The sequence below is a fragment of the Pieris brassicae genome, chromosome 10 (genome assembly GCF_905147105.1).
Source record: "Pieris brassicae chromosome 10, ilPieBrab1.1, whole genome shotgun sequence".
Taxonomy (NCBI): Eukaryota; Metazoa; Arthropoda; class Insecta; order Lepidoptera; family Pieridae; genus Pieris; species Pieris brassicae.
In genome coordinates this window covers 17,371,269-17,396,916 of record NC_059674.1, presented here as the reverse complement: position 1 = coordinate 17,396,916, position 25,648 = coordinate 17,371,269, and the positions used below count along the sequence as shown (strand labels likewise).

At 36.0% G+C, this 25,648-nt stretch overlaps 3 protein-coding genes across 3 annotated transcripts; 1 reads left to right on the top strand and 2 right to left on the bottom strand.

Moving 5' to 3' along the window:
- The first annotated feature begins 556 nt into the window (after window positions 1-556).
- LOC123715710 (pachytene checkpoint protein 2 homolog) lies at window positions 557-2,052 on the top strand. Its single transcript, XM_045670953.1, has one exon. It carries the CDS (start codon window positions 726-728, stop codon window positions 1,980-1,982), a length of 1,257 nt encoding a protein of 418 aa, XP_045526909.1. The 5' UTR covers window positions 557-725; the 3' UTR covers window positions 1,983-2,052.
- Window positions 2,053-2,427: 375 nt separating this feature from the next.
- LOC123715686 (transmembrane protein 209) lies at window positions 2,428-5,489 on the bottom strand. The gene is made up of 7 exons (XM_045670911.1): window positions 5,301-5,489; window positions 4,738-4,863; window positions 4,376-4,551; window positions 3,937-4,204; window positions 3,633-3,754; window positions 3,330-3,439; window positions 2,428-3,128 (listed from the first exon to the last, which is right to left on the bottom strand). Coding segments are annotated over exons 1-7 (1,404 nt in total). The 5' UTR covers window positions 5,303-5,489; the 3' UTR covers window positions 2,428-2,528.
- A 3,939-nt stretch (window positions 5,490-9,428) lies between these two features.
- LOC123715139 (endoplasmic reticulum metallopeptidase 1-like) lies at window positions 9,429-25,261 on the bottom strand. The gene is made up of 12 exons (XM_045669996.1): window positions 25,052-25,261; window positions 24,476-24,694; window positions 23,966-24,113; window positions 23,432-23,563; window positions 18,909-19,168; window positions 17,042-17,162; window positions 16,671-16,790; window positions 16,065-16,424; window positions 15,462-15,618; window positions 14,431-14,647; window positions 13,760-13,852; window positions 9,429-12,335 (listed from the first exon to the last, which is right to left on the bottom strand). Exons 1-12 carry the CDS (start codon window positions 25,115-25,117, stop codon window positions 11,595-11,597), a joined length of 2,634 nt encoding a protein of 877 aa, XP_045525952.1. The 5' UTR covers window positions 25,118-25,261; the 3' UTR covers window positions 9,429-11,594.
- Window positions 25,262-25,648: the final 387 nt, after the last annotated feature.

The window sequence follows — 25,648 nt, the reverse complement described above, 5'->3', positions numbered from 1 at the left end:
CAAGGCGAGACGATACTTCACTTTGGGCCACTGCTTGCAAGTCTATAAAGCGCAAATTCCCCACATGGGGTACTTTTTACCTCTGGGCGGGAGCACCACTGTACCAGCTTGCTTGTCCGTATTTAACGAAGAACGACTCAAATTGTCGACAACCATTCGTTGTTGAGATGTGGGGTCTCTCTGCATTGTCTACCGCATTTACGACGAAGACTGTTAAGAGGTGTTGTTCAGACTTATACCTGCAGCTAAGTTTTATCATTGGAGGCCAAGGAAGAATATAAACCAATCCAAATTACCTTGACGTCTGTCGTTCCACAACTAAACGTTTCTAAAGGCATTTTTTGCCACGCACCACCACTATGTTGCCCACTGAAGCAATTCGACTTGTTGTCCTTCAAGATAAGAGCATACTACATTTAAGGCTGGCAATCATTCTGGCAATGTCCATGGACGGTAGAATCTATCACTTACCACAGGTGAGCCTCCTGACCGTTTGCCTCCTATAACATTATGAAAAAAAAGAAACTAGTATATATTTTACTTTGGAGTTTGAAGTTCGAATTTCCTGATCTGTGCTATTGACGTTAATGGCAGTTATTTCTACTATTTTGTTTTTATATTTTAATTTATAGTAAAATAACTTTAAAGCTGTGCTTAAAGTTAATAATTAAAAATACTAATATATAAGCGTAATATGTATTAAAAACAATAACTAAACCGTTAAAATGTTGGGTATACCTCTCCACGTTGAGGTGGTGAAAAGAAATCAAAGCGTTGCTACTGTGGAACATATAATAGAAATTGTGCATTCATATTTAAGCAATTTCACTTCATTGAAGCCAGGTTTAACCTTGTCTGAAACAGATTTGGAAGGTCAAGAGCTTAAAAGTCATGTTTTCTCCGTAACTTTTTGCAATATTGGACACGACACAGAAGTAACAATGACAGATTGTGAAATAATTTATCATGTTTATACGCTAAACACATTTGGATCTCAGACAGACACTATGACGGACGAATCTTCAGGTGAAGATATACACGCGGCAGACGTATGGGCACTTCCAACTCAAGAGTTTCATGGACTATGGGAAAGCCTTATTTATGATTCAAAACTAAAAGAAGAGACATTGCGTTTTGTTGAAACTGCTTTTGAGTTTTCCGACCGATGTGTGAATCCCAATATAATTGGCTGTAACAGAGTGGTATTGCTTCATGGACCACCTGGAACAGGAAAAACTAGCTTATGTCGTGCTCTTGCACAGAAACTTGCTATACGAATGGCTGACAGATATCCACGCGCTCATCTTCTTGAAATTAATGGTCATGGGTTGTTTTCAAAATGGTTTTCTGAAAGTGGAAAGCTTGTTGCTAAAGTATTTGACCGCATCAGAGAAATCGCTGAGGATAAACGTTTGCTCGCTTGTATCCTGATTGATGAGATAGAATCACTAGCACATGCACGCCGTGCAGCTATGGCAGGTCTTGAACCTTCAGATTCAATTCGAGCTGTTAATGCAATACTGACACAATTAGATAGACTGAAACGTTACCCTAATGTATTAGTTTTAACTACATCCAATGTTACAGGGGCTATTGATGTGGCTTTTGTTGATAGGGCTGATATTAAACGTTTGGTGGGGCCTCCATCAGCTCGTGCTGCCTATGATATTCTTAAGGGGTGTTGTGAAGAATTAATGGCTCATGAAATAATTGTTCCCAGAGACCTTTTGTTTGGCTTGCAAGTGTTAGAGACAGCAAACTTTTCAGACACTGAAGGTTCTCGCTCATCATTACGTTTACGTGAAGTAGCGTGTGCAGCAGCCGCTGCCAAAATGTCGGCGCGTTCACTACGACGCCTACCATTCTTAGCACGCGCATTGTATGCCACGAGGCAAACAAATTTACTTAACTTTGTTGATGCATTACAGTCTGCATTAAGACAGAACCTTGAGGATACACAAACTTTAAATGATGAAAACTAACAGTCAATTTCTCTCAACCAGAACTATTTTATAAGATATTTATTTATATATAGTATTTCGATATGCTTTTAAAAATATACTAAAAATATTGTATTGTTTTATTATTTTTATTTAAATCACTTAGACATACTACACATTGGGCATCTCATTGACTTAATGGTGATTTGCTTTAACTGTTTTTTATTAGATAACTTGTTAAAAAAAATGATACTCATTAAAAACATAAAAAGTAAAATATATCAGTGCTGTCATACACAGTTATTACATTACAATCTACCGAACTTTTAACTTGTTTAGGATCAATGTAATAGTTGATCATGTTTTAATCTAGTAAAAATATTCTTTCAAGTTGTTTTTGGGCAGTACGTAAAAAAGGGATTGATGATGTACTAAGTACAGTCCAAAATCTACTTTCATGGTAAATTATAAAAATAAACTAGTCAAACCATAAGTAAAAATATTAACCTTAATTAGAAAAGTTTATTAATAGAATACTTATTACTACATGTACATGTTAAGTAAAAAACACATAAGTCACTGTTTAGATCACCGTCCAATGATCCATAACATATTAAGTCCGGCGGGACCAAGATGCATTCTTGCGAGAGCGGGTGGCGTCCGTCTGGCTGCGGCGGCCAGAAGACACAGCAGCGTATGCAGAAGATTGTTACGACCACGCGGTACCTCAATACGCTGTCCGCCCAATAACAGGGCGTAGTGGGCCGGCTTAGTGCTTACCCGCCTTATCCCCAGCTCCTCCGTACCCCAGCCACCTTCGACATGGCGCGGGCCCGTCCGGGCGCTAGCTCCACCCTGAACGTCCAGGTAAGTGGCAACTAAATGCAGCACTAGTTCTGCATCGGTGGGCTTGGCGTCATCCCAGTCGGCTCCACCGGTGTTCCAGCGGTAACCACTCATGCATTCACCACTAGCCAGCTCGCGAAGGCGTCGCAGCAGATAGCGCTGATCGGGGAACGGTTCGAGGAATGGCAATAATGGCGCTAGGTCGGGCAAGTTGCGGAGGCGGTCCAAGGGTACACGCCCACTTAATAGCGCTCCCGCTGGCGCCACTCCTGCACGACGGACGGTCTCGTCTGCGCGACGCAGCTCCTCTAAAAGTCGGGCTAAGATTGTCACGTGGACCCACTGTAGACAAAATATTATGTGAGTAGGGCTCTTCATGTTCCATCTTTCATGCTCAAGACAGGCAATTTTACATGTGATCTTCTTATAAGACTTAACCATATTCTATGCAACTTTTAAAAAAGAAAAACTATTTAAGTTTCAAAAAACAATACTATGTAAATAAAATTGTTTTTTAAAAGGATCAAAAAATTTATGACTTACTAATCGTAAATTAAGGTTGAACTGTGTAAGTCGACGCGGGTCCAAGTCCAACTGCCACCACACCTGAGGAGCGCCTGCCATAGCACCTTCCTCTGTTGATGCATTGCGTCCTACAGATAAAATGCAGAAAAAAATTACTACACATAATGCAATGTGCATTTTAAATAAATAGCATACTTTTATCGGTAAGAGCAGAGCCAAAACATTTTAAAAAATCCTCACTCATTAGCAATATTACCTTGTACACTAGTAAAATGGATTATGAAAAAAACTAAATATTAAAATCCTACAAAAAGAAAATACCAGTGTCCACTGAAGCAAGCTGGTAAGTTGGAGTGACAGCAGCATATGGGGGGGTGGTTGCCGTTGTACTCCAGGAGTTGTCATTGCGCCCTCCCTCTGTTGTAGTGCTGGTTTCGATCTCTCTGATTTTTTTAATAAAAGGGATAATTAAAACATTTATAGTTACAATATAGTTTGATCAAATAAGCAATATTTGAATTCTGTTTTGAATTTTGAAATGCTTTGAGAGGTTCCTGTCCTTAGTTAACACATAACTAAGTAGAGCTATTCTCAAACTTAAAATAAAGTTACTTTTGATACTCACTTTAGATATTTGTCAAGGGATTTTTTGTCAGAAATAAAGCAGTCTTTGTTGTTATCTATGTCAAAATAGGATCGTGTAGGTGAGTAAGATGGTGGTGTTGTTGAGGGTGGTGTAGCAGAGGGTGAAGTCCGATTAGGAGAACTGGTAGTGGGTGAAGACCAGGTCCTTGGGGAAAGAGATAAGTCTGCATCAGACCCCACCCAGCTATCTTCTGCTGCACTCTCATTAACTGATCTTTCTAAGCTCTCTGACAGTATGAATGATGAGTCTGAAACAATCAATGGATCATGGTTTATATTACATATGTTATAATAATAGGGTGGCCTTGAGTACCTCCCTAATTTAAATTTTGTAGATAGAACTAATAAAATAATATTTATATATCTTTGGACAAAGGTGGATATTAAAGAAAAAAAGTGTCAAAGAAAATAAGATATACCAAGATCACTTTGCTGGAGTCCTAATAATCTTTGTTGGTTGCGGGTTAGAGTGATAGGTGGAGCTCGGCGTGGCAAGAGCCGAATTAGGTGCTGGATAAGATTGGCTGCAACCACACCCGCACAAGCCATCTCTATGTAGTGAAATACAGATGTGTAGCCTGGACACTTGCATGATCTGCAAAATTGTACACATTCCCATGAGATAGTATGGTAAATAACATAGTAGTGATTGAGATACATAATGAAGGCTCCATTAAGTGCAGGACATAATTACATCTTCAGAATTTATAGCTTTTCATATTTTTGTAAATATTAACAATTTATTAATGTATTATATTCATTTTTAAATATTTATACTCACAAATCATAGGTAAATACTAAAAGAAATATAGCATTTACAAATATCCATTTCAGAGACCCTGTGCGTTTTTTATTTGCATAATTCAAGTCTATTGTTCGTTGAACTAAGTTACTATGATTAAGAGACCTGTAAAATATTTTTTTTTAATTTACATTGTATATCAGTAAAAATAAACTTAAATCCCATGAAGACCAATCACTCCATGATTTAGACATATTTATGCAAGTGGTTTCATTGAATAAGGTATTCCCTAGAGACTCCATAGTGTGGAGACTAGTGATATAAGAATTTTGTCATGCATGCTTATGTTTTTATTATGATTAAATTTTCCAGGTACTGTAGAACTCATTTAGTGGCTTTTAAATATCTATTGAGACCAACGCAGCTACAAAATACATTCTTTGTATTATAAAAATAACTAGGCATACAATTTTTGTTAGGTTAGATAAATGCCGATTTATAATGACTTAAACGAGTGTATGTTCTGATGTTATAAAAACTTATGTGTCCATAAACTATGTCTAATAATAATGAAAGTAATTTATATTTTAAGTTTATCTTACATGGTCTTTAATTTGGTGAAGCAACCGAACCGAAAGATGCAATTGAAAAATTACATTTGGTATTGTATCTTAAATTTAACTGATTTAATTATATTAACTAAATAATTAACTTTGAAACCCAGACATGTAAAAGGGCGGCACGCCGTAGCCCGTGGGAACTGAAATCGGGCAAAAAGCTCTAAATTTTAAATACTAATAGTAAATAATGTCTTTGACAATTGACATGTCAGTCCACAGAAAATAGAACACTGCCGACTGGTAATACAAAAACGTACGTCTACAAAAACGTGTACAATACACGAAACCATACACTTTATAAAAAATGCTTACGGCTGTCTCTACCATACCATGAAATGTTTGTTTGTATTGTATAATAATAACTTTATGCTAATTGATACCAATAGTTCTAATAATTACTTTTTGACAAAGGATAGATATAATCTACAAACATATTTTAAAAGACAGACAGCTGATTCGCTATCATATTTTTTTGTGTATAACAGCCAATAATTTGGCTAGACAACCTGATACCCTATCAGCGCTGGACTAGCGGCTACAGCAATTAAATAAAATGTAAATAATATTTGAAAACATTTTACTTGTATGTCAAAAATATAATTTAAAATGACACCGCACATCAAAAGTAAAAGAACAATCTTAATTCAAATGTAGTGCATCATAGACAAATATAAGTGCACTACATCACAACCTTCCAACACCTTCTCCTGATGTTCACTCATGTTGCCGAGACACCTTTCGATACATGCATTTATCTTGCACAGTGTCTTTCAAACTTTACTTTTGATAATGGTTTTGTCATTACGGCAACTAACTAAATTTCCGTGGGACAGTAGCTAATATTTATTAATCCATGCACGAAGTGTTCATGTATAAAATGGTACCACACGTTTCTGTTCTTCGACCTTTTGTTGTTCCAGACTTCAGAAATTGAATCTAACTTTGATTATCAAATTTATTTTAATGTCAAAACCAGTTATTTCTTGTAATAGTGTACTCGGCTTCAGTTGACGATAGCGCTATAGGCTGCCTCTTGGATGCCCATAATATTGGTCCATCGGCTATCATCAGTACGGAGCCAGAAGTGCTTCTTCGTGTCAATGGGCCTCGAGCATAATCCGAGTCGCTGTAAGCGTCGATATTCAAACGAAACAAACCGCTAGACAACATCAATGCTTACAGTGACTAGAAATTAGGTCACGTCAATGAAAGTATTCTTAAATAGAGAGTTTGTGATGAGCAAAAACCCAAGAGGAAAATTAATAGCCAAAGCCACAGAAAGAGTATTCATGGGATATGCGGAATCTACAGCAGAGATGGAAAAGTATTCAAAAAGATGCATTATGGCGGTACTCCTGCTTCGCTGAAACGCTTCGTGAAAAACACGAAGATCTCCAGAACCAGAAACAGAACAAATTGAAATTCCTGAAAAAATAAACAAAGTTAATGAGAACTTACCTTTTCAGGAAGCTAACCCCCTTTTTTATTTTATTTTATATAATGGCAATAGTGCTAACTTTATGCTCTAACCCCCTTTATTCCTGCTCTAGGCCAGATACTGTTTATGAACCATCTCCCTGTAGTGGAAGACCACAAAGAGACGTGAGACCACCAACATGGACCAAAGATAATTAATTAAGTCGCTACGTGCTTATGGTTACGTCGGAAAATAATGACGACAATGACTCCTTACTCATGTAGGATTACTTATAAATAAATAATTAAACAAAGATAGAATGGTTAAACCATTACAGTTCGTTGAAGTACGCGAATTTGTAATAATACTCTGTATTATGGCTAGTAGCTTCGTAGTAATTAGTATCACCATTTTTTTTAAAATATGATTGCCTTGCAAACATAATATGAATTCCGACAGACAAAAAACATGGAAACGTAAAAATCACCAATCAATTCTGCCAAGTATGCATTTCATAAATTTTTATTATAAAAAAATAAAAGAAATTTAGATGTCTGCCTTTATGTTTTTTTTTTTATTTTGACAAAGTTTCTAAAAAGCAAATGATAGAATTTAATTCGCGTCATCGCGTGACGAAGATAAATAAGAATAGCCTTTATTTCACACAAGTTCCTTTTCCATACACACTTAAGATTGCCGATCTCGACGCATCCTCCAGACCCTTCCATTTTGTTCTTTCTCGTCCCAATCTTGATCATACCCTGCCTGCAACCAGTTTTATTTCGTAAGAGGGCTAGCTCCCATCTCATTAACAAGTCCTCGTAAAGAAATAAAACTTAAATAGTTACCACTAGAATACGTTCTAAAAAAGTAAACACAGAGTTATATTGCAAAGAGATCCAGCTCGAGGTTCCCCGAGAAGGGTATGTCTCACTATTTGGCTTAAGATTTAATCAAATTATGACAATGAATAATGAAACTGGATGTTCATTCCTGCTGGGAGAGATGAGATTGTACGTTCGGGACTATTATCACCGATGCCGAAAATATAACTATTTTCCTGTGTATTCGACTCGCACAGTCCAGCGTCAAAAAATTCCAATTCCTGCTTACCTTCTAGACTCTTCGCTAGAGTATGACCTATTTGTGAAACGTATGGAGGTTTTACTGTGCTATAAAAATGAACTTAAAATGTAAAAAGAAATATATATTACATCATCAGAAAGAGGGAATTAATGTCACTTCTATCATCATATAACGAGGCTACATAAAGTTGAATAAAAAGTTCTGAAGATTCAAGATTATTTATATGTTAGTATAATTCATTTAAATTTCTATCCTTTTCGAATTAAGTTATATTAACTATCTGAATTTAAGAGTTGACATAAGTTTATGATACTTTGATTACATAACACTTTGTAAGTTATAGGGTAGAATAATACAACCAATTTTGAAAATTTATTTAATACCAACATAAATGGATAACCTAAATACTGTACGTGACACAATAATACGAAGAGGTAATTCTAATCAGAGAATTCCAATTTAGTATCAATACATAATTGTTATGTATTGCACGTACGTAGGAATTTGTGAAAATACCAGTTTTTTAATAAAAATAACATAAACCTTCTTAGGTCTCAGGCAAGTCGGTTTCTGCACGATGTTTTCCTTCACCGTTCGAGCGAATTTTTAATGCGTATATAGAAAATCCATTGGTGCACCAATCCATCCATTTCTGAGGTCGTAGGTTGGTCTCGGAAATGGAAATCGTACTTTTAATATAACTATTACAAAATTTTGCGAATTCTATGTAGTTTGTTTCATAGTGCCATCTCCTTACGAAGGATGGTGATCAGCACGGCCACATTATATGCCGCGCATCTGAACAATGACTCGGCGCTTTGACCAAACCATAGCATAAGATTCTTGTTCAGATTTCATTTGAACATTGACCAACTGCTGACATGGCTCATGTTTCTTCCAAATCTTAACAGCTGAAGTATATTTTGAATTATATTTTATTCGAATATTGATCAATTGCTGACACTACTCACGTGTGTTGCAAAATGTTAATAGCTGAAAGAGCGCAATACACCAACAGCTCAATAAAATAATATGTATGTGTGAATAGGTGTAAGTAGTATTTAAGATATTGTCTCTGAACAATAAATGAGATTTGATATTCAAATCTATCTCTATTAATCTCTATCTTATTCATTTCATTCAGGATTAATAAGAGTAAGAAAAAGACAACTGTAAAGAAAGCATTCCATTCTTCTACACTAAAAATATATTTTGTATATTTGCAATAGACAAACACAACACCTACTGAAGTAATTTAAAATTAAATTTCACATACATAAAGCCACTCTATTAGCTAGTGTCAAACAAACATTGACGCAAAATATGAACACGACAAAATAATTATTGCTATTAATGTCTAAATATTAATTAAGGACTATTAATTATTTGTGCATTTATCTCAATTTTATGGATCGTTCAAGTATTACGCAACGCACTTTTTTGAATATTTTTAACGCACGTTAACATTAAGAAAAACACTTTTTGAACGGATTAAAGCTATGTATTATTATTAAAAACCTACTTGTGTCACCGTGACCACGCACGCTTTTTAGCACGCGAAACGTCGAAAAAAAAATTAAAATTTAGAGTTATGTCAATAATTATAAGTTTTCAATACATAGCTTTAATCCGTTCAAAAAGTGTTTTTCTTAATGTGTAAAAGCCATTTTTCTATACTCCCATCCCCTTAACCCTTTTAACCCCCATGCCATCCAAATTTTACCAATACATTGGTAAAAATACCAGTGCATTTTTATAGACAATTTATATGAACAACAGGATTCACAATTCCCGTTACAATACACAAATATTAAAAAAATACATCTCTTCAGGAGATTTTATACTATGATAATAAAAAAAAAAACACAGAAGTTGAATACTACATATTTACTGGCATTTTTCAAAACTAGCGAAAGCAAACCGTTACCTGATCAAATGACCGTTTAAAAAATGTGGTCATTCCATTTGAAATTTTGAAATAAATAAAATGTTTTAAAACACGAGTCAGAGAATAAAGCAATGCTATGTAACGCGTAGCATAACCCCCCCCCCCCCCCTTTGAAACGGACTGTCACGTTTTACAAGCAAATGTCGTTTCCATCCCCAAATTCGGTGCGTAATACTTGAACAGGGAGCGTTTCACTTTAATTCATATTGAATATATCAATCATAATAGATTGTGCGAATCAACTTTTTTGTATTCAAACAGTGCAGAGCTTACGCGCAATAATAGTGGCGCATTTTTAGGTTATCTACCTATTCCTATGACCCATTTGGTTCAGAATCTATGTTACATACCATTCTAACAATTGCAACAACAAAATGGACGGCTACAGTACAACGAAGAACGCATCTAATTCTCTTTGGCAAGGAAAAGGCTGCTTCACTATCAGGCTATTCCACAGTAGCCGATTATTTAAGTAAATAATAATCTTACTTATTATTACTTAGTTCACAGCCTATGTTTATTACCTACTTAAATTATTGGTGTACTTTTGCTAAACATAATCTATAACTATGGTATATCTATGGGGACTATTACTACCACAAATGTCAGATAAACAATTTCAACGTAAGCCGACTCGAATTTAATATTAAATAAGAATGACTACTAATTTGTATTACCTTAGTACTCAAAGTCGCGCGAATTACGTCATATAATCATAATGAAAGATAATGTGTTAAATGTCAAAAACATTGCTTTAAAGAGCGTATCGTAATCGCAGAATAATTATGAACACATAGAAAACTTGATGTTCGTTTACGTATTTACTGTCTGTTGTTTATTTATAGTCTGTTGCGACGCCATCTTACCGACGCACGCGTTTTGGCGGATTCTTAAACTTATGAATATTTTAATTTAAAATTTTAAAGCGAATTTGTATAGGTTTCATAACCACTAGTTTAAAATATGAAATGGTTTTTAAAACCGAATCATGATATATCGAAACTGTATAGAAAGAAACAAGCGGCTGTGGGGTCACGCCGGTCACAAAGTAATCTTTGCAAGATTTGGCGGAAAAATAAGCATTTTGACGTATCAAATTTACACTTTTCTAATAATCTTCTGCATATCAGACACATACTGAGCTAAGCTTTGAATTACTTATCATATAAATGTCACGCAAACGCTTTGACAGGTCAACCATATTTACAGGCATTCATTAGATTCTTAGTTGACAATTGACACACGAGGAAAATTTCTTACTAGTTTAAATTTTTAAATCATTTGCTAAGGCACATTTCTTGCCAACAGTACTCTACATAGACTTATATGTATCTATGGAAAAGTACCAGTACAACTATTTAAAAATATTAGACACACATCATTGTCTTTTGTTTACAGATTAAAAAATTAAAATTATAAAATGCAACAGGTAAAAACATAAAATAATTTAATAAAATATTGCTTTCTTTTTTGAACTTTGGTTTTCGAGTTTACTCTCAACGTCCACTAACTACTGTATTCTCTTCTTTACAGTTAATTAACTGTAACCTAATGACTAAAGCATTTTATCAATACAACTTTTCTGGATGGTCAAAATGTTAACCAATGTCACTTCAGACTCCAAGTTTTAGTTTCACAGATACAAAATGATTTAACTGTAATTTTTTTAAGCACGCCATGTCTGCCTTACCCCTCAATACTACGCCTGCACCTAATTTGACCATTTAATAATTTACCGGGAGTCCTTAACCTGTGTGTTACGTGCAATCTGTGGCAAGAGAAGTAAATACTAGCGATATGTCACTCTCTTCCACTTTCAACACTTCTATAGCGAAAAGAGATGTAAATGTACTCCCCAACCCGTAACAGCGGACCAATTCGGAAAGCGTGACAACAGCTGCGCATGCGCATCGCTATGTTTCAACGCACCGGACATACTATGCCCCGCCACAGATATATCTACCCATTTCGAGCCGTTCCCGTGAGACTCGATTCGACATAACAGTTCCCACGGGGCTGGACTCAGAGCGTCGTGGAGGGAGACAAAATAGGTCTGCCTGTTTTGCCATTGGGGTCCTGGCTGTGGGATTATTTGAAACTCTCCCGTCTGACACCACGAGATAGATCCGGTAACGGGCGATAAAATTACGACTATGTGGTTGGGGCCGTGCAGTTTAAGTTTTAAATCGCGGGTCGGTCCCTCGCCTATAACTTCGGCACTGGCGTTGAGTGACGTTTTCGGTTCCTCTAGAGCTGGAAGTTCATGGCCGTGGGCCACCAGGGATATAACGGGGAGGTAATACGGGGCCCCGCAGTAGAGTTTGTCGTAACATGTGGCGGGCGCATACGCCACTTCAGGCACGTGCGCGTATACCGATTGTGGCGTGTTCGCGTCCAACGCGGGAACCCAATACAATAACGTGTCTCTGGGTGTGTGTGAGTGTTCCGTTCGTCGTGTGTGGAACACCATGAAGCGTTGCGGTCGTGTCTCGCTGTATGGAAATCCAAGTGGAGTGCAAAGTACAAGGACCACAGTGGATAAGGTGACCGCCCAGCCAAGTCGTATCTGTAATCAATGTTCAGTTTAATTTATATTTTAATAAATACATGTGAATATTATATAGTAACTAGCTGACCCGGCAAACGTCGTCTTGCCATGTATATTATTTATATAGGTAACATTTTTCAAGTTCAATAAAAATTTCTACTATAATTAAAAATAGGGGTTGATCGTAGAGGGGTTGTATGTTGTATCATAAAAAAAATAGAAATTAAAAATGTTGTCTAAAAAATAAAAATAAAATTTAGGGGGATGAAAAATAGATGTTGGCCGATTCACATAGATACTGGATAAGCACAAAAAATTTCATCAAAATCGGTCAAGCCGTTTCGTAGGAGTATGGCAACGAAAACTGTGACACGAGTATTTTATATATATAGAAATATCTGAACATTGCTACCTAGGTATCACCTTATATACTTAAACACTTTATGTCGCGCTCCTAACAATAGTATTTTACATTAATTGAAAAAAAAAGCTATATATGAAGATTTTTAATTAGCCCACATTGTTATATATACATCTATTTCTGTATTATGTTGTAAATCTTCTTAATAAAAATAAAAAAAAGATTTATTAAGGCAGTTTTTGCTGCGCACCACTACTATGCGAAAACAGCTGCCCACTGAAGTATTTCTGAACCAAGTCGACTTACAGTCCCACAAGAAAAGAGCGTACCAATTCTTAAAAGGCCGGCAACGCACTTACGAGCCTTCTGGCTGTTTACCACCTATTACATAAAAAACCCAGACCTAGTGGTTTTTAAATATAACATAATTCAAATTATATTATTTTGTAAAATATATAATCTCTTTTTGTCAATAATTATTGACTTACTTGAAACATTTACACGTAACAGAATGTTTGTAATTTAATATTTTTAATCTGTTTTTAAGCACTTTCATATTTTTATTTTTTGTCATTGAATTTAATATATGTATACTGTATGTAATAGTTAGTATTTGGTAAGCCAGGATTGAAGATGCCACTGAAATGATGTGAACAGGTTTACAAATGTTGTTTAATTTTTAGTAACTTTATTATTCAGTCAATCTGTTGTCTGTCTCAAAAATGTAAAAATAAAATTAGTTTTTCCACAACTGAGCGTTTTCTCAGCCAGCCCAGCCAACCAGCTGCCCACTGAAGTATTTCCTAACCTATTCAACTTAGGGTCCTTCAAGTAAAGAGCAATTCTTGAAAGGCCGGCAACGCACTTGCGAGTCTTCTGGCAATGCGAGTATCCATGGGCGGCGGTATCACTTAACATCAGGTCAGCCCTATGCCCGTTTGTATACTATTACATTAAAAAAAGTCGCGCCCAATTACGTCAATGTTAAAATTGTTGTTTTGTTTGTTGTCCACTAGGATTGTGTTGGTATTTTTCTATCGCTGATATATTTTAGTAAATGTTTAATAATATTAACAATTACCAGTTTCTGCGGCTGTTTAGCAGCAACTACGAGGGGCAGCATCCAACTGAACAACGTCAGCGTGAGCGCACCAACCAGTACTGCCATTATCACCTATGAAAAATCTCTCTTCAGTTTAGGCACAGAAGACCGATTGAATAAGATTTTTTTTCATATATTTGACTTTTAATTGGAACATTAATCCGTTAATAGTTCAATTCAGTCAAAAACAATACTGTATGTTTATAAGTTACACGGACATTTCGCATACGTAAAATAAACTAAAATTAAAAATGTATAGAAGAGCAGCTAATGGCTTCAGCGTGCGATTCTCATCCTTGAAGTCGTAGGTTTGATCCCCGGCTGTGCACCAACAGACTTTGTCTTATTTAACATTCGCTCGAATGGTTAAGGAAAACATCGTAAGTCGACGGGCATGTCTTAGAGTCAATAACCGACGTGTGTCTGGCACAGAAGGCTGATCACCTACTTGGCTATTAGATTAACAAATTTTCATCGAACAGATACAGAAATATGAGGCCCAGACATAAAAATTGTGGTTTTAAATTTGATGACAAAAATTGCATTCAAAATTCAATTCAATTCAAGAAAATTTATTCAGACACCACTCTTACGTCATTATAGTCCTTCGGTAATCTAGAACTCGCGAAAGCAAACTATTAAAAACTTACATCTGGTGGTAGAGCTGAGGTCCCAGCGCGTCCCATAACAGGGACAAACATATTAAGAGACGCCAGGGCCAGGTATGCGGTCTGTAGCGCTGGTAATGCAGCGGCGAACGCCCCACACACCACTCGCGGAGCTCCGTGTACGCCAAGGAGTACGCAAATGACGTCCGCGCTAGCTGGTAACGTCCACAGAAACACTACGAAGGCGCTGCGCAGTCCACTGTCATTTTAAATGTTATGAAAAACGCATTATTTATGTATATATAGACTTATTCGTGTGACTTTATATTGAAAAATTATCACCTACTTCCTGTACATAGATCTAGATAATGAAACTTAAAAGTTTAATATACAGAGCTTGACATATTCGATAGAGGGTAGATCAATAAAAAAAAATCATTGTTAAGTATCAGGCTATGCCTATTATATTGACATTGGATTGGCTAATCCGCTGTTTTGCTAGTAATTTTTTATTGTATTTTACGTTTACCATAATCTGAATTCAAATAAAAATGAATCCCTGTTTCCGTTCGTCACGGCATCAGGCGTAAACGGCTGAACCGATTTCGCTAATTCTTTATTTTGTTGTGTTTGTTATTGACAGGAGAAGGTTCTTATAGAAGAAAATTGCGCGGAAAATGAGAAAATTTAAGAATACTTAACCACCATATTAAGTAATCATGACTTTTGTTGCGATAGATTTTTTTAGTGCAAAGCGTTTTCACAATTCAAACCTTTGAAGAGGATGAGAAGAAAAATGAATATCGTTTAAAACAATACTTCGATCGGAGTTATTGTATTGATGAAATACATATAAAATAATTATTGCAGTCGCTAATTGTATAGCATTAATCATGCAAAATCCATGTTTTTCACACGGCCAGTTATACGGCCTGCTCCCGTGTTTGAATACCAACAAAACTATTTATATACGCGCCAGAAAAACAATGTCGGGTCCGCTGTCCGCTGCTATATTTTAGAATATATAGCTCAAGCTGAATGGAGGGAGCAATGTTGTTCAACAAAATACTTACAAAGAAGCTCCAGCTGCAAGTAAGATAGCGGCTGCGCTGCACAGCGCGTCATGCCACGCTCGCAGCGTCCACTCCCCACGTGCTATTGTGGCCACGCCCCCACCCCTTTGCGCTTTGCCCCACGTTAGACGTGCATCCCACCACGATGCTACCACGGCTGTAAACACCCTTTCATAGTATATTTCCTTTTATCGAAAAGGACAAGCACAAATAATTTAACAACAGACCTTCAGGAGATACTTCAAATATATACTAAAATTGCTGTCAAAGTAATAAAGCAACTCGTGTTTAGCATCGCATTCTTCAGTGATAGTTAAGTTTGTGTCATTTCCTAAAAATATTCTTTCCCCATAGACTAACGAACCATAGAGAAACGACAGAATTAAAATAACCAAAATCAAAAAAAGCTAAGCAAAAAACAAACTTCATTTATCGTGTATTTGTATTTATAAAAAAAAAATGCAAGGCATGAAGCTCATCTGATGTTAAATGACATCGCCACAAATGTATACACATAACCACTCGCAGGTGCGTTGCCAAGAATTATTAAGACCCTAGGTCGACTAACTATGGTAGAGCTGAATTCCTATACGAATACAATACCTGGAACAGAGTAGAGCGGTATCAAAAGCCAGGGCCGCGAATAAAACGCCAATCGGGCTCCACTGACATGTAACAGCAGAGCAACCGCAATAGACGCAGCGAGGCCGCAACACTGCGCAAGCGTCACCGACAACAACGCACGTCCAACCACCCGCATCCACCGCATTCTCGGTATATACAGCTGTTTAGCTTGAGTGGCGCTTAGGTATAGCTTAAGCACAACTGTAGCCAAAGCTAAGATTGTGGCTACGAAGGCAGCAGGTGCCCGCGCTAGTATTACCACGCGGCCAACTACGTCAAAGTATACAGGCGCACGTGTACGTTCGGCAGCGGCCTCCAATCGTTCGTTACTGAGCAGACCTGCATGAGATTATTAATATATATATAGATTAAAACCGAGAGACCGGCAGCTGAGTTTCACTATTGGACGTTAATGTAAAATACACAATAACATTTTACCGATAGTAAGGTTTTTTATTTGTGCCATTTTTTCAATAAAAAAAATACGTTCATACTGTGCTTAAATCAGTTCTATAAGTAGATAAACTAACTAACTTAATAAATTAGTGAACACTTGTTATGTGTTCGTTTCACTATTATACGTACCATGCGCGAGCGCAAGCACGTTGTCTCCGGTGCGTTGTAAGGTGGCACGTGGCACTTTATCCGCCGTATCAAGGCTCGTATGGTACACATATCCATTGCTATTCCATGCCAGGTCCACACCTGCAAATAAAAATAACAATATAAACGCTAATTTACTAAATTATCAACTCGAAACTGTATTAAATGTTACAATAAAATACCTTGTGACAAATTAAGACTAAATGAACGATTTTTTTTTTATTAAAAGTTCACGACGATCATAGTGTTGACAAAATCAAATTGGTTACTGATGTAATCGTACATATTTTTGTTATTTTTTATATTTTAGTAGGTTGTAGCGTTTTATATAGAAGATTGCTTGATCAGCTTACCGGATATGTTAGCGAAGTCTCGAAAGATTCGAAAATCAGTATCGGCGGGGATTAGTCCGCTCTCGAACAACTCCTGGGCTAGAGATGATGCAAACGGGTGCGGTACTGCGCCCGCGTATACCTTTAATGCAAACATTAGACGTTAATTTAACTAAGGGCGGCGCCAGCCGACGAATTAAAGATGGGTAAATATAATTCGTATAAAGTGCAAATAAAATTAAACCAAATGCTCAACGTGGTCTTGACTGTAACCGTAAAGCCCCCCCCCCCTACTTTGGCGACACCCTTGATTTCAGCGTATAAAGACGAAAATTACATTAGCAATTATGGCTGCTTTTTAGCAAACAAGTTACTTAAAGACTAATAAACTGTATTATACATTTGTATCATACAGACTGTATCAGTCCCCCCCCCCCCACTTTAAAGGCCACTGACTTTAGCGTATACATACATACCTAGGTAGCACTGAAAGTGTAAAACGGCTTAATGTAGAAAGTTGCCAATACTTTTATTGTTTTTCAAAGTAATCTCATTTCCTCTCTACACATGGTCGATTCGATGGAACCATTGAGAAAAGCAGTGGGCCCATTCTACCTTTGGGATCTCTTCTATTGCATTTTCGTACGCTTTCACAGCATCTTCAGGACTCGAATAGCTTTAGTTCTTGGGAATAAATGATAGTCACAGGGCGCCAGATCAGGATGTCATATGGCGGATGACTCATTATCTCGACACCTGCCATAGTTAAATATTAACCAGTCCAACGGAGGTGTTTCTGGGTATGGTATGGTGGTATGGAAGGTATGGAGAATGCATCTGGTACAAAGCTTCCTGACGCCTAAATGTTCATGTAATATTTTTTTGAACTTGACTCATACCAAGGCTAGGCTTGCCCGTATCTGCTGATAGGTAACTCTCTTATCTTCCTCGATCAAGCGTCGCACAGCATTGATGTTATCTTCAGTAGTCGCTGTTAAAGGACGTCCCTCACGCGGATCATCATTGAGATTGCTACGTTCACGCTTAAACTCTTTAAAAAAATTGTAAATGGTGGCACGAGATGGGGTTCTATTAAGAAAGGCTAATCGTAGCCTATCATAGCCTTGTTGGTGAGTAAGCACACAACGAAAGTCATAATAAATCATTGACCGAAAATTTTCTCGCGTTAGGTTCATGTTCAGGTGTAACAAGATTTTTAGATTTGCCGCCAATTCACAAAAATAAATTACAAATGTATTAGGTTACCAAAGAGTTCTAAAATTGAAATTCAAAAAAAGTTTTTATTAGCAATGCTTCTAACTGGCCTGTTCTAAACATTTTCAGTGTTACCCACGTATATGCAAATTACATTAAGTGTTTGTATAATAAATATGCGTTTCACAAGTTACTAAAAGACAACATTATATTAACATATAAACGAAAACACCGAAAAGCAATCACGCGCGCGTGTACGCGGACGAATGTATAAATGTTCGTTTCTTACAAAGTGCAATTTGAATTCAAATTAACCCAAGAAATTCGTTACTAATTGATAATGTCAGATAAGCATATATTACATATTTAATCCTTTTAACATTAGTTTTACTGTAACGAACGTAGTTTAATTATATTAAAAAGATATATTATTAAATACATAAGATACACAATATAACTACTACTATGTTAAGAACATATAAGTGTGCAAGACACATTAAACGCATTCACGACTTGGTCATACAAGTGGTAAGTTATCAGTTATAATTTATAGAAAAAATGGCAATCTCGTAAGACAGTTCTAGTAAGCTAGTACGAATTACATATGACAAACAATGATAACATGCAAACGTGAGGTGAGATGCGACGTGCGTGATTACGTACAGGGGAGTACCTCGAGCATCCAGGGGTCATTCGGTCCCGCCTGGAACAGAACTTCACGACCGCCCGCGCCACAGGCTTCAATATTGATAAAAGCCCGCAAAGATTTCGCCCACCGGTGCGTTGTTACAAAGGCATGGGATGCCTGCATTATATTTTCTTCAGCCCCATTGAGTAGAGCGACCACGTCATGGCGTAGGGGATGTGGTGAGGCGGCCAGGGCTCTAAGTGTTTCTAGTACTACAGCGCATCCAGCACCGTCGTCGCTGGCACCTGGAACCATATTGCAATCGAATAACGTTAACATATTTACGATACATACTAGGCGTCAATGAATGGGGAGGAGTTGGATGTTTAGTATTGGCTGGGTTTTTCACACTTGAAAAGTCCGTATTTGTTTCTTTATTGGTGAGCAGTGTTGGCCTAGTGGCTTCAGCGTGCGACTCTCATTCTTGAGATAGTAGGCTGTTCACCAATGGATTTTGTTTATTTATGCGCATTTAACATATAATGTGTGTGTGAATAGTGAATAAAAACATCTTTAGAAGGCTTGCTTAAATTAATAGGTATAATCAGACCTCTGTTTGTGACAGTAAAAGATAAGCCGACCACGTCAGAAAAAGGTGGTCAAAGTAGTATTGGAAAGAATTCGAAGAAATCCTGTCCGAAAGCAAAAGATTTTATCTGGGGAGAATAAGATAATACCTAGAACCATGTCGAGTATTTTAAATGATGACTTAGGACTTGTAGCCTATAAGAGACGTATGTACTAGTAATTTCTTAAATGATATTTAAAAAAGAATAGGGTGGTAAAACCGAAATAACTACTGAAGCGGTACGCAAAGGGAAGTCACAGAAAAATTTGTTGAAATGTTCAATAACCAAGAATGGTCCTTCCAGCAAGACTTGAAACCGGGTCATAAAGCACGGTCTAAGCAGTCTTGGTTGGAAACAAACGTTTCGGACTACATCAGAGCTAAAGACTGGCCGTCGTCTAGTCCCGATCTTAATCCGCTGGATTATGTTTTACGGTTTTAGAGTGGTTTACGGCTTGCTATAAACGCCATGACAATTTGGAGTACCTAAAATAATCCGTACGATTGACAGTGAAGAATTTTCTTATGAAAGAGTGCGTACTTATTATTGATAACTGGCCTCAACCTTTTAGGATTGTATTGCAGTCAATGGAGACCACTTCGATATTTTAAAATTGTTTTATGTAAATGTTATTTGCAATATAAATGTTTGTTTTTAAATTTTGTTTCAGTATTTATGGCTAGACTATGTATCCTATCTTGTAAGTTAGATCAAACTGCACACGGTGTGCAAATTTAAAATCCTTTAAGTACTTTAAGAGTCCATAGCGGGAAAACGTGACGGGTAGTCGTAGGTAGACGTTCGTTTTATAGCTATTATATTACTGAGAAGTAGAAATAATTTTTTTTATGAATTAATAAAGATTAATGTTGCAAGGACTGTTAAACATGTACTTTAGTTAGCAACATGAAAATACAAGGAAACTAAACCAGTTTTTGATTACACACACGCTTAATAATTTTTCTTTAAATAATTTAGCTGGGCAAAGTAATTTTAAATGATATCATAATTACCGAGATCAAAGTTCAAGCACGTTTTTATATAAAATTTATGTGCGTTATTGTCATGTATTTTAGAATAGAGATATTGTAGCATAGACTGTAGAAAATGCATAATATATTAAGAGTTGTACTTTAATAAACAAATAGAACGTGTATAACATAAAATCTTTTACATAATAATAAATGTTTATTCAATCACCTTAAATAAAACCTGCTTCACTGAGTGCATATAGATGGTTGTTAGGTGTGTATGAATCCAGGGACAGTCTTTATAATAACATAACATGAAGAGATAAAATATATAAAACGTAATGGAAAATCGATATTGTCGATCGATCGAGTTTTGGTCGAAACGCGTTCTTCTAAGGATAGAAGTTAGAAGCGAGAATTAATAGATTTTTCTATGAATACAGAATTTTCTTTTCAATAATGATTCAAGCAGTATTAGAACATTCCTTATCATCAATGGAATCTGTAAATGGTTCGATTGGGGTCACCTTATCGTTACTAACGATTGATAATTGCTGAATTCGTGTCATTCACGATATCATACAAGATTCCATACTTATACTAACAGAGTTAAATATGTTAATTGATCATTATTTTGGTAGTAACAATACAATAAAACTGTCCAAGATCAGTTCTCTATATTCTCCTATCGAAAAAACCAAAAGAAGATTATCAATTCGAAGTTATTGTGGACCATACTGAGAGAGTGTTGCGGAGGAAAGATTGTACAGTTCCGCCACCGTAAAAGATCCTCAGTCTAACCTCTGAAGTTGTAAATATCCTTAGCGGCCGGAATAACTTAATTCACAGATTGTACACGTCGCTATATTGTCATTGGATTCGGATGTGCAGCGAATTGCCATTTTTCCACTCACCAACCCTGCACCGGTCCCATTGCGACCGTATCCGTCTTTCCGAGTCGTCAATCATGTTCATTTGTTATAAATATCTATTACAACTCAGACGCAAATATAAACTCGGACAAATCGAATTTTGGAGTCATTCAATATTACTTAGATGAAACACAACAATAATTCTTCAACTATTTTCGGATATCCAGAGAAGCAATTCCTATACATTACATATTTATTTTCGAGAATATTTGAAGCTTTTATATATTATGTATTCCATATTTGGCCTATATGTTTGGTTTAATTGTGTTGTATATAATTTATGTTTTCTTTACGAATTACGAATAAATAAGTAATTATACAGTTTTGTAAGGCCGTCACTGAATGGGCAGAAACCGGCACAAAAAAAACGAAGCTGGTGAGTGGAAAAGCGGCCATTCAAAGATACACACATTGATGGGAGGTTACCTCTTATTACTACTACGAATTAAAAATTAAAATCTGTTTTATTATGACTTCCATAGAGCAGTTAGTTACGGCGCGTGCACATAATTGCTACAATAACACGATTAACTGTTAATGGCCTTAAAGCCGTATTTTTATAGGAATGCAAATACTTTTTATCCTTATCCAATAAGCGTCTACGTTCGCCATATCCAGCTATAATCTGTGGTTATGAAAATTTAACAAGGAATCTTCTTTAGTCGCACTCTTCATGTCTGGAGGTCGTGGTAATGGCGCCGCACAACTTACTCCACTCTCCCCTCTTCAGCAAATCTCTGCGCCTGGGTGATGGCAAGACGCTAAGGTCCTTTGTTTGATCCGTTTAGCGAGTAGATCGGATAGCTCGGCCTCTATGTCTGATGCCTTCCACTCTGATCACGTTACGATGAGTTTTTCTAATCTTTCTGCATTTTGCGTGTCACGAGTCCAAATAAAAACCCAGGATGCGTTGGTAACAAAGTGTCGAAAGACGTTTTTTTACCTGTAACCGTCTTAGTATGGACTCGTTTGTTTTCTTTAGATGTCCAGGGAATCCTTCAGCCATCACGTTTCCAGAGCATCGTTTTTTTCCTCGTTTCAAATGTCAAGGAGTATTCAACACAAAAAAATATTCAATTACATCCCACAGTTTCCGAAATTGGCACGTTCAACTATTTAGCTGTCGTTTACTGATCGGGACGTTTTTGTTGCGTGTTAATTAAAAGTGAATATATAATAATGATAGTCTGATATTAACACGCGGTAAAGACCACAAAAAAGATATATATACGAAAAGCGATAAAGAACTATAAGATAAATCATTCTCTATGGTATTGGGTTCGAACCTCAGCCTTGCACCTTGTTAGCGCTTTGTTAAGCAAAAATCGTAAGGAATTATTATTAAAAAATCAAATTGACAGATAAATTAAACACAGACAATTTGTAGAAGTACTAAAAATGGTTGTTATTTAAGTAAACACATAAAGCATACATAATATATTTCACAATTTATATGTTCTTGTATGGTGTTGGTACATTAATAGTTTACGAGCAATAAAAACATTTTAAACCTGAACATTGAACAGCGATAATGAACAAATATAAATGCAATTGAAAAAAAATTTTATGTGAAAAATATTCTAAATAATTCCGTAGATCTCTGACGAGTTTTACTATATTTAATAATTATTAACAATATATCATACTCTTTTAAGTATAAATACGGATTAAGTAGATTTAGCAGTGAAAGCTGTTAAGGAATATATATGTTATATGTCATACAATATATTCCTATATATCTATGTATTTGCGTGTTGTTCCCACGAGAATGTATGTGCGTGCTCCTATTTCACCATGCCTCCTGCTGATGTCATGTGGAACATGGTGTGATGGTTGCAGCTCCTTACAAACATTGTGTAATACAAAAAATAACTTGGCGATTAAAAAGAGTTTTTCTCTTCCGTTTTACGCCCTTGATTTGAGAACTGGCAGTTAATGTAGAATTAGAAGCATTTAATGTATATTTCTGTTTTTGACGTTCATAAGGGTACATTGTGTTACCTATATGAATAAATGATTTTTGACTTTGAACTTACCTGGACTATCAGGTACTGTGTCATAGTGACAATTGAGCAACAGGGCGCTCCGACGGGTGGGTCGGCTTTCGCCCCCGGCCCCTCGTACGCGTATCACCACGCTTTGGACGTCCCGGTATATGTTGCTCATACCTGTTAATTGTTTATCGTATCATTTTGATCTTTTAAATATTTTCTGAATGTTGGTTTAAAGTCTTAAAACACTTCAATCAAACCCAACAATAGGAACATCACATTTCTATTGTAATAATTGTTTTATTTCAAACATAAAACACCATACTAAACATGCAATAACAAAATCAGCTGCCATTGTTTCAATAATAACGTTATAAATATATATTTTATTAATGACAATTATTCAGATCATTGTCTCCATTTTATATTTGTTTAGTAATGATTTTTTCTGAGTTGTTGTTTCTCTGTGCATACTTGTTTTGCGCACACACATTATTTATATCCATCTGTTTTGTCACTGTGACTGTATGTGTATAGTAAGTAAGTTTTATAAAGACGGAGAAGTGAGAAATACTTTACCATCAATGAAAGTAAGCGAAAAGGCACCACTAGCCCTGAATACATCAAACTCGACACGATTATGTGCTGACGCAGCAGACTGAATCCCACGAGCAGCATTGACCAGCACCTTAACAGCTGCCACCTCATTCTCATAACTGCCTGCTACCTGCAAATAACAGACCAGTGAAGTGTCTATGTCTTTAAAATCTATGATATTAAACTGGTATGAAACTGGAATTCCACTTAGAACTTCAATGTTCAGTTAATTTTTATTATATTATTAATGGTTTTCTATGCTTCACAATATGAAACAAATTATATAGTTCCACCAGCCATCAAATCCGGACACTTGATCTACACAGTGTATATAAATCAGATGCCCGAATAACAACTAGGCCATATGAGAAAGAGAAGTGAGAAGTAATTCTTTGTATTTTTTTAAAAATATTTAATGGAAAATAGTGTTAAAACAATTATACAGCAATGAAAAATCTGCATATTTTCTTGCTTTATTATTTTAATAATTACCCTAGGTCCAATGGATGTGAGATTGACCAGATGTTCATATGCAATCTCAGCTATGAAGCGGTCTTTTGGTGCAGACCGATCAAGTGGTGTAGGTAGGGTTTGATCACACACTGCAGCTACTAACACTGCGACACAGGAACACAGTGCTGCCAGCACAACCCATCTTGTTCTTACACTTCCTGCTTGCCATACATTCTCTTTTACCACTTCTGCATCCATCTATGTATAACATTACATTCATGTATATATCATACTTTGAAAAAACATATAAGATATAAAAATTCTATGCACAACTTTTTCAAAAGCAAATTAGAACAATAAAATTGTTTTACTTATTAATATATTTGTATATATTTTTTCTTTCGATTACAAAATAAAAAATATTATAATAAGGGTGATGTACCATACATCAACAAATTTAATGGATATCCATTAAGCAAGAAAAATAGGTACAGATTTGAAAGAGAAATAAATTTTCAATCAAGACAAAAGCTTCAAAGTAGTTATAATTGTGGTAATTTGAAGCAAACAATTTTCAAGCATTTAATTCTTGAGATTTGAGAATAATTTACTTACCTTGTATGTTTTTATATTCCTCTCTAAATATTGAGCAATATAGATAGACTTACTAGTAAGCACCATACAGAAACCAACTTAGTAAATATATAAATATTTAAATTCGAAGAAATAATATTTAAAAATTAATTACTGGTACCAAAAATGGTCCTCTCCTCACTATACCCTATTCCAAAGTGTTATGTCAATTAGTTAAACAGTTAACATATCTAAGAAAGCAAAATCAAGCTGTCGTAATCAAAATAATTTACACTGACAATTGTCATGACAGTAGGCATATTATATGCAACCGTGGCCGGGGAAGCGTGGGAGACTCACTAAAATGGAAAACTTAACATGAACTTTTTTCGTATTAGAACCTAATCTTCACAATCCATCACGCTTTAGTAATTGCAAATTTAGTATCCCCGGCTATTATTATGAACAAAAACAAAATCTTGTTTGCCATTTATGACTTATGAGTGACAGTTTCTAATTGAATACAAATCAAATGTATATAAATATATTTTATTAAAAACACATTTATTGTCTCTAGTCTTATTTTTATATGTTGTATGTGTATTGGCAAGCTTTTGTAAAATTTTAGAAAGTCAGCGG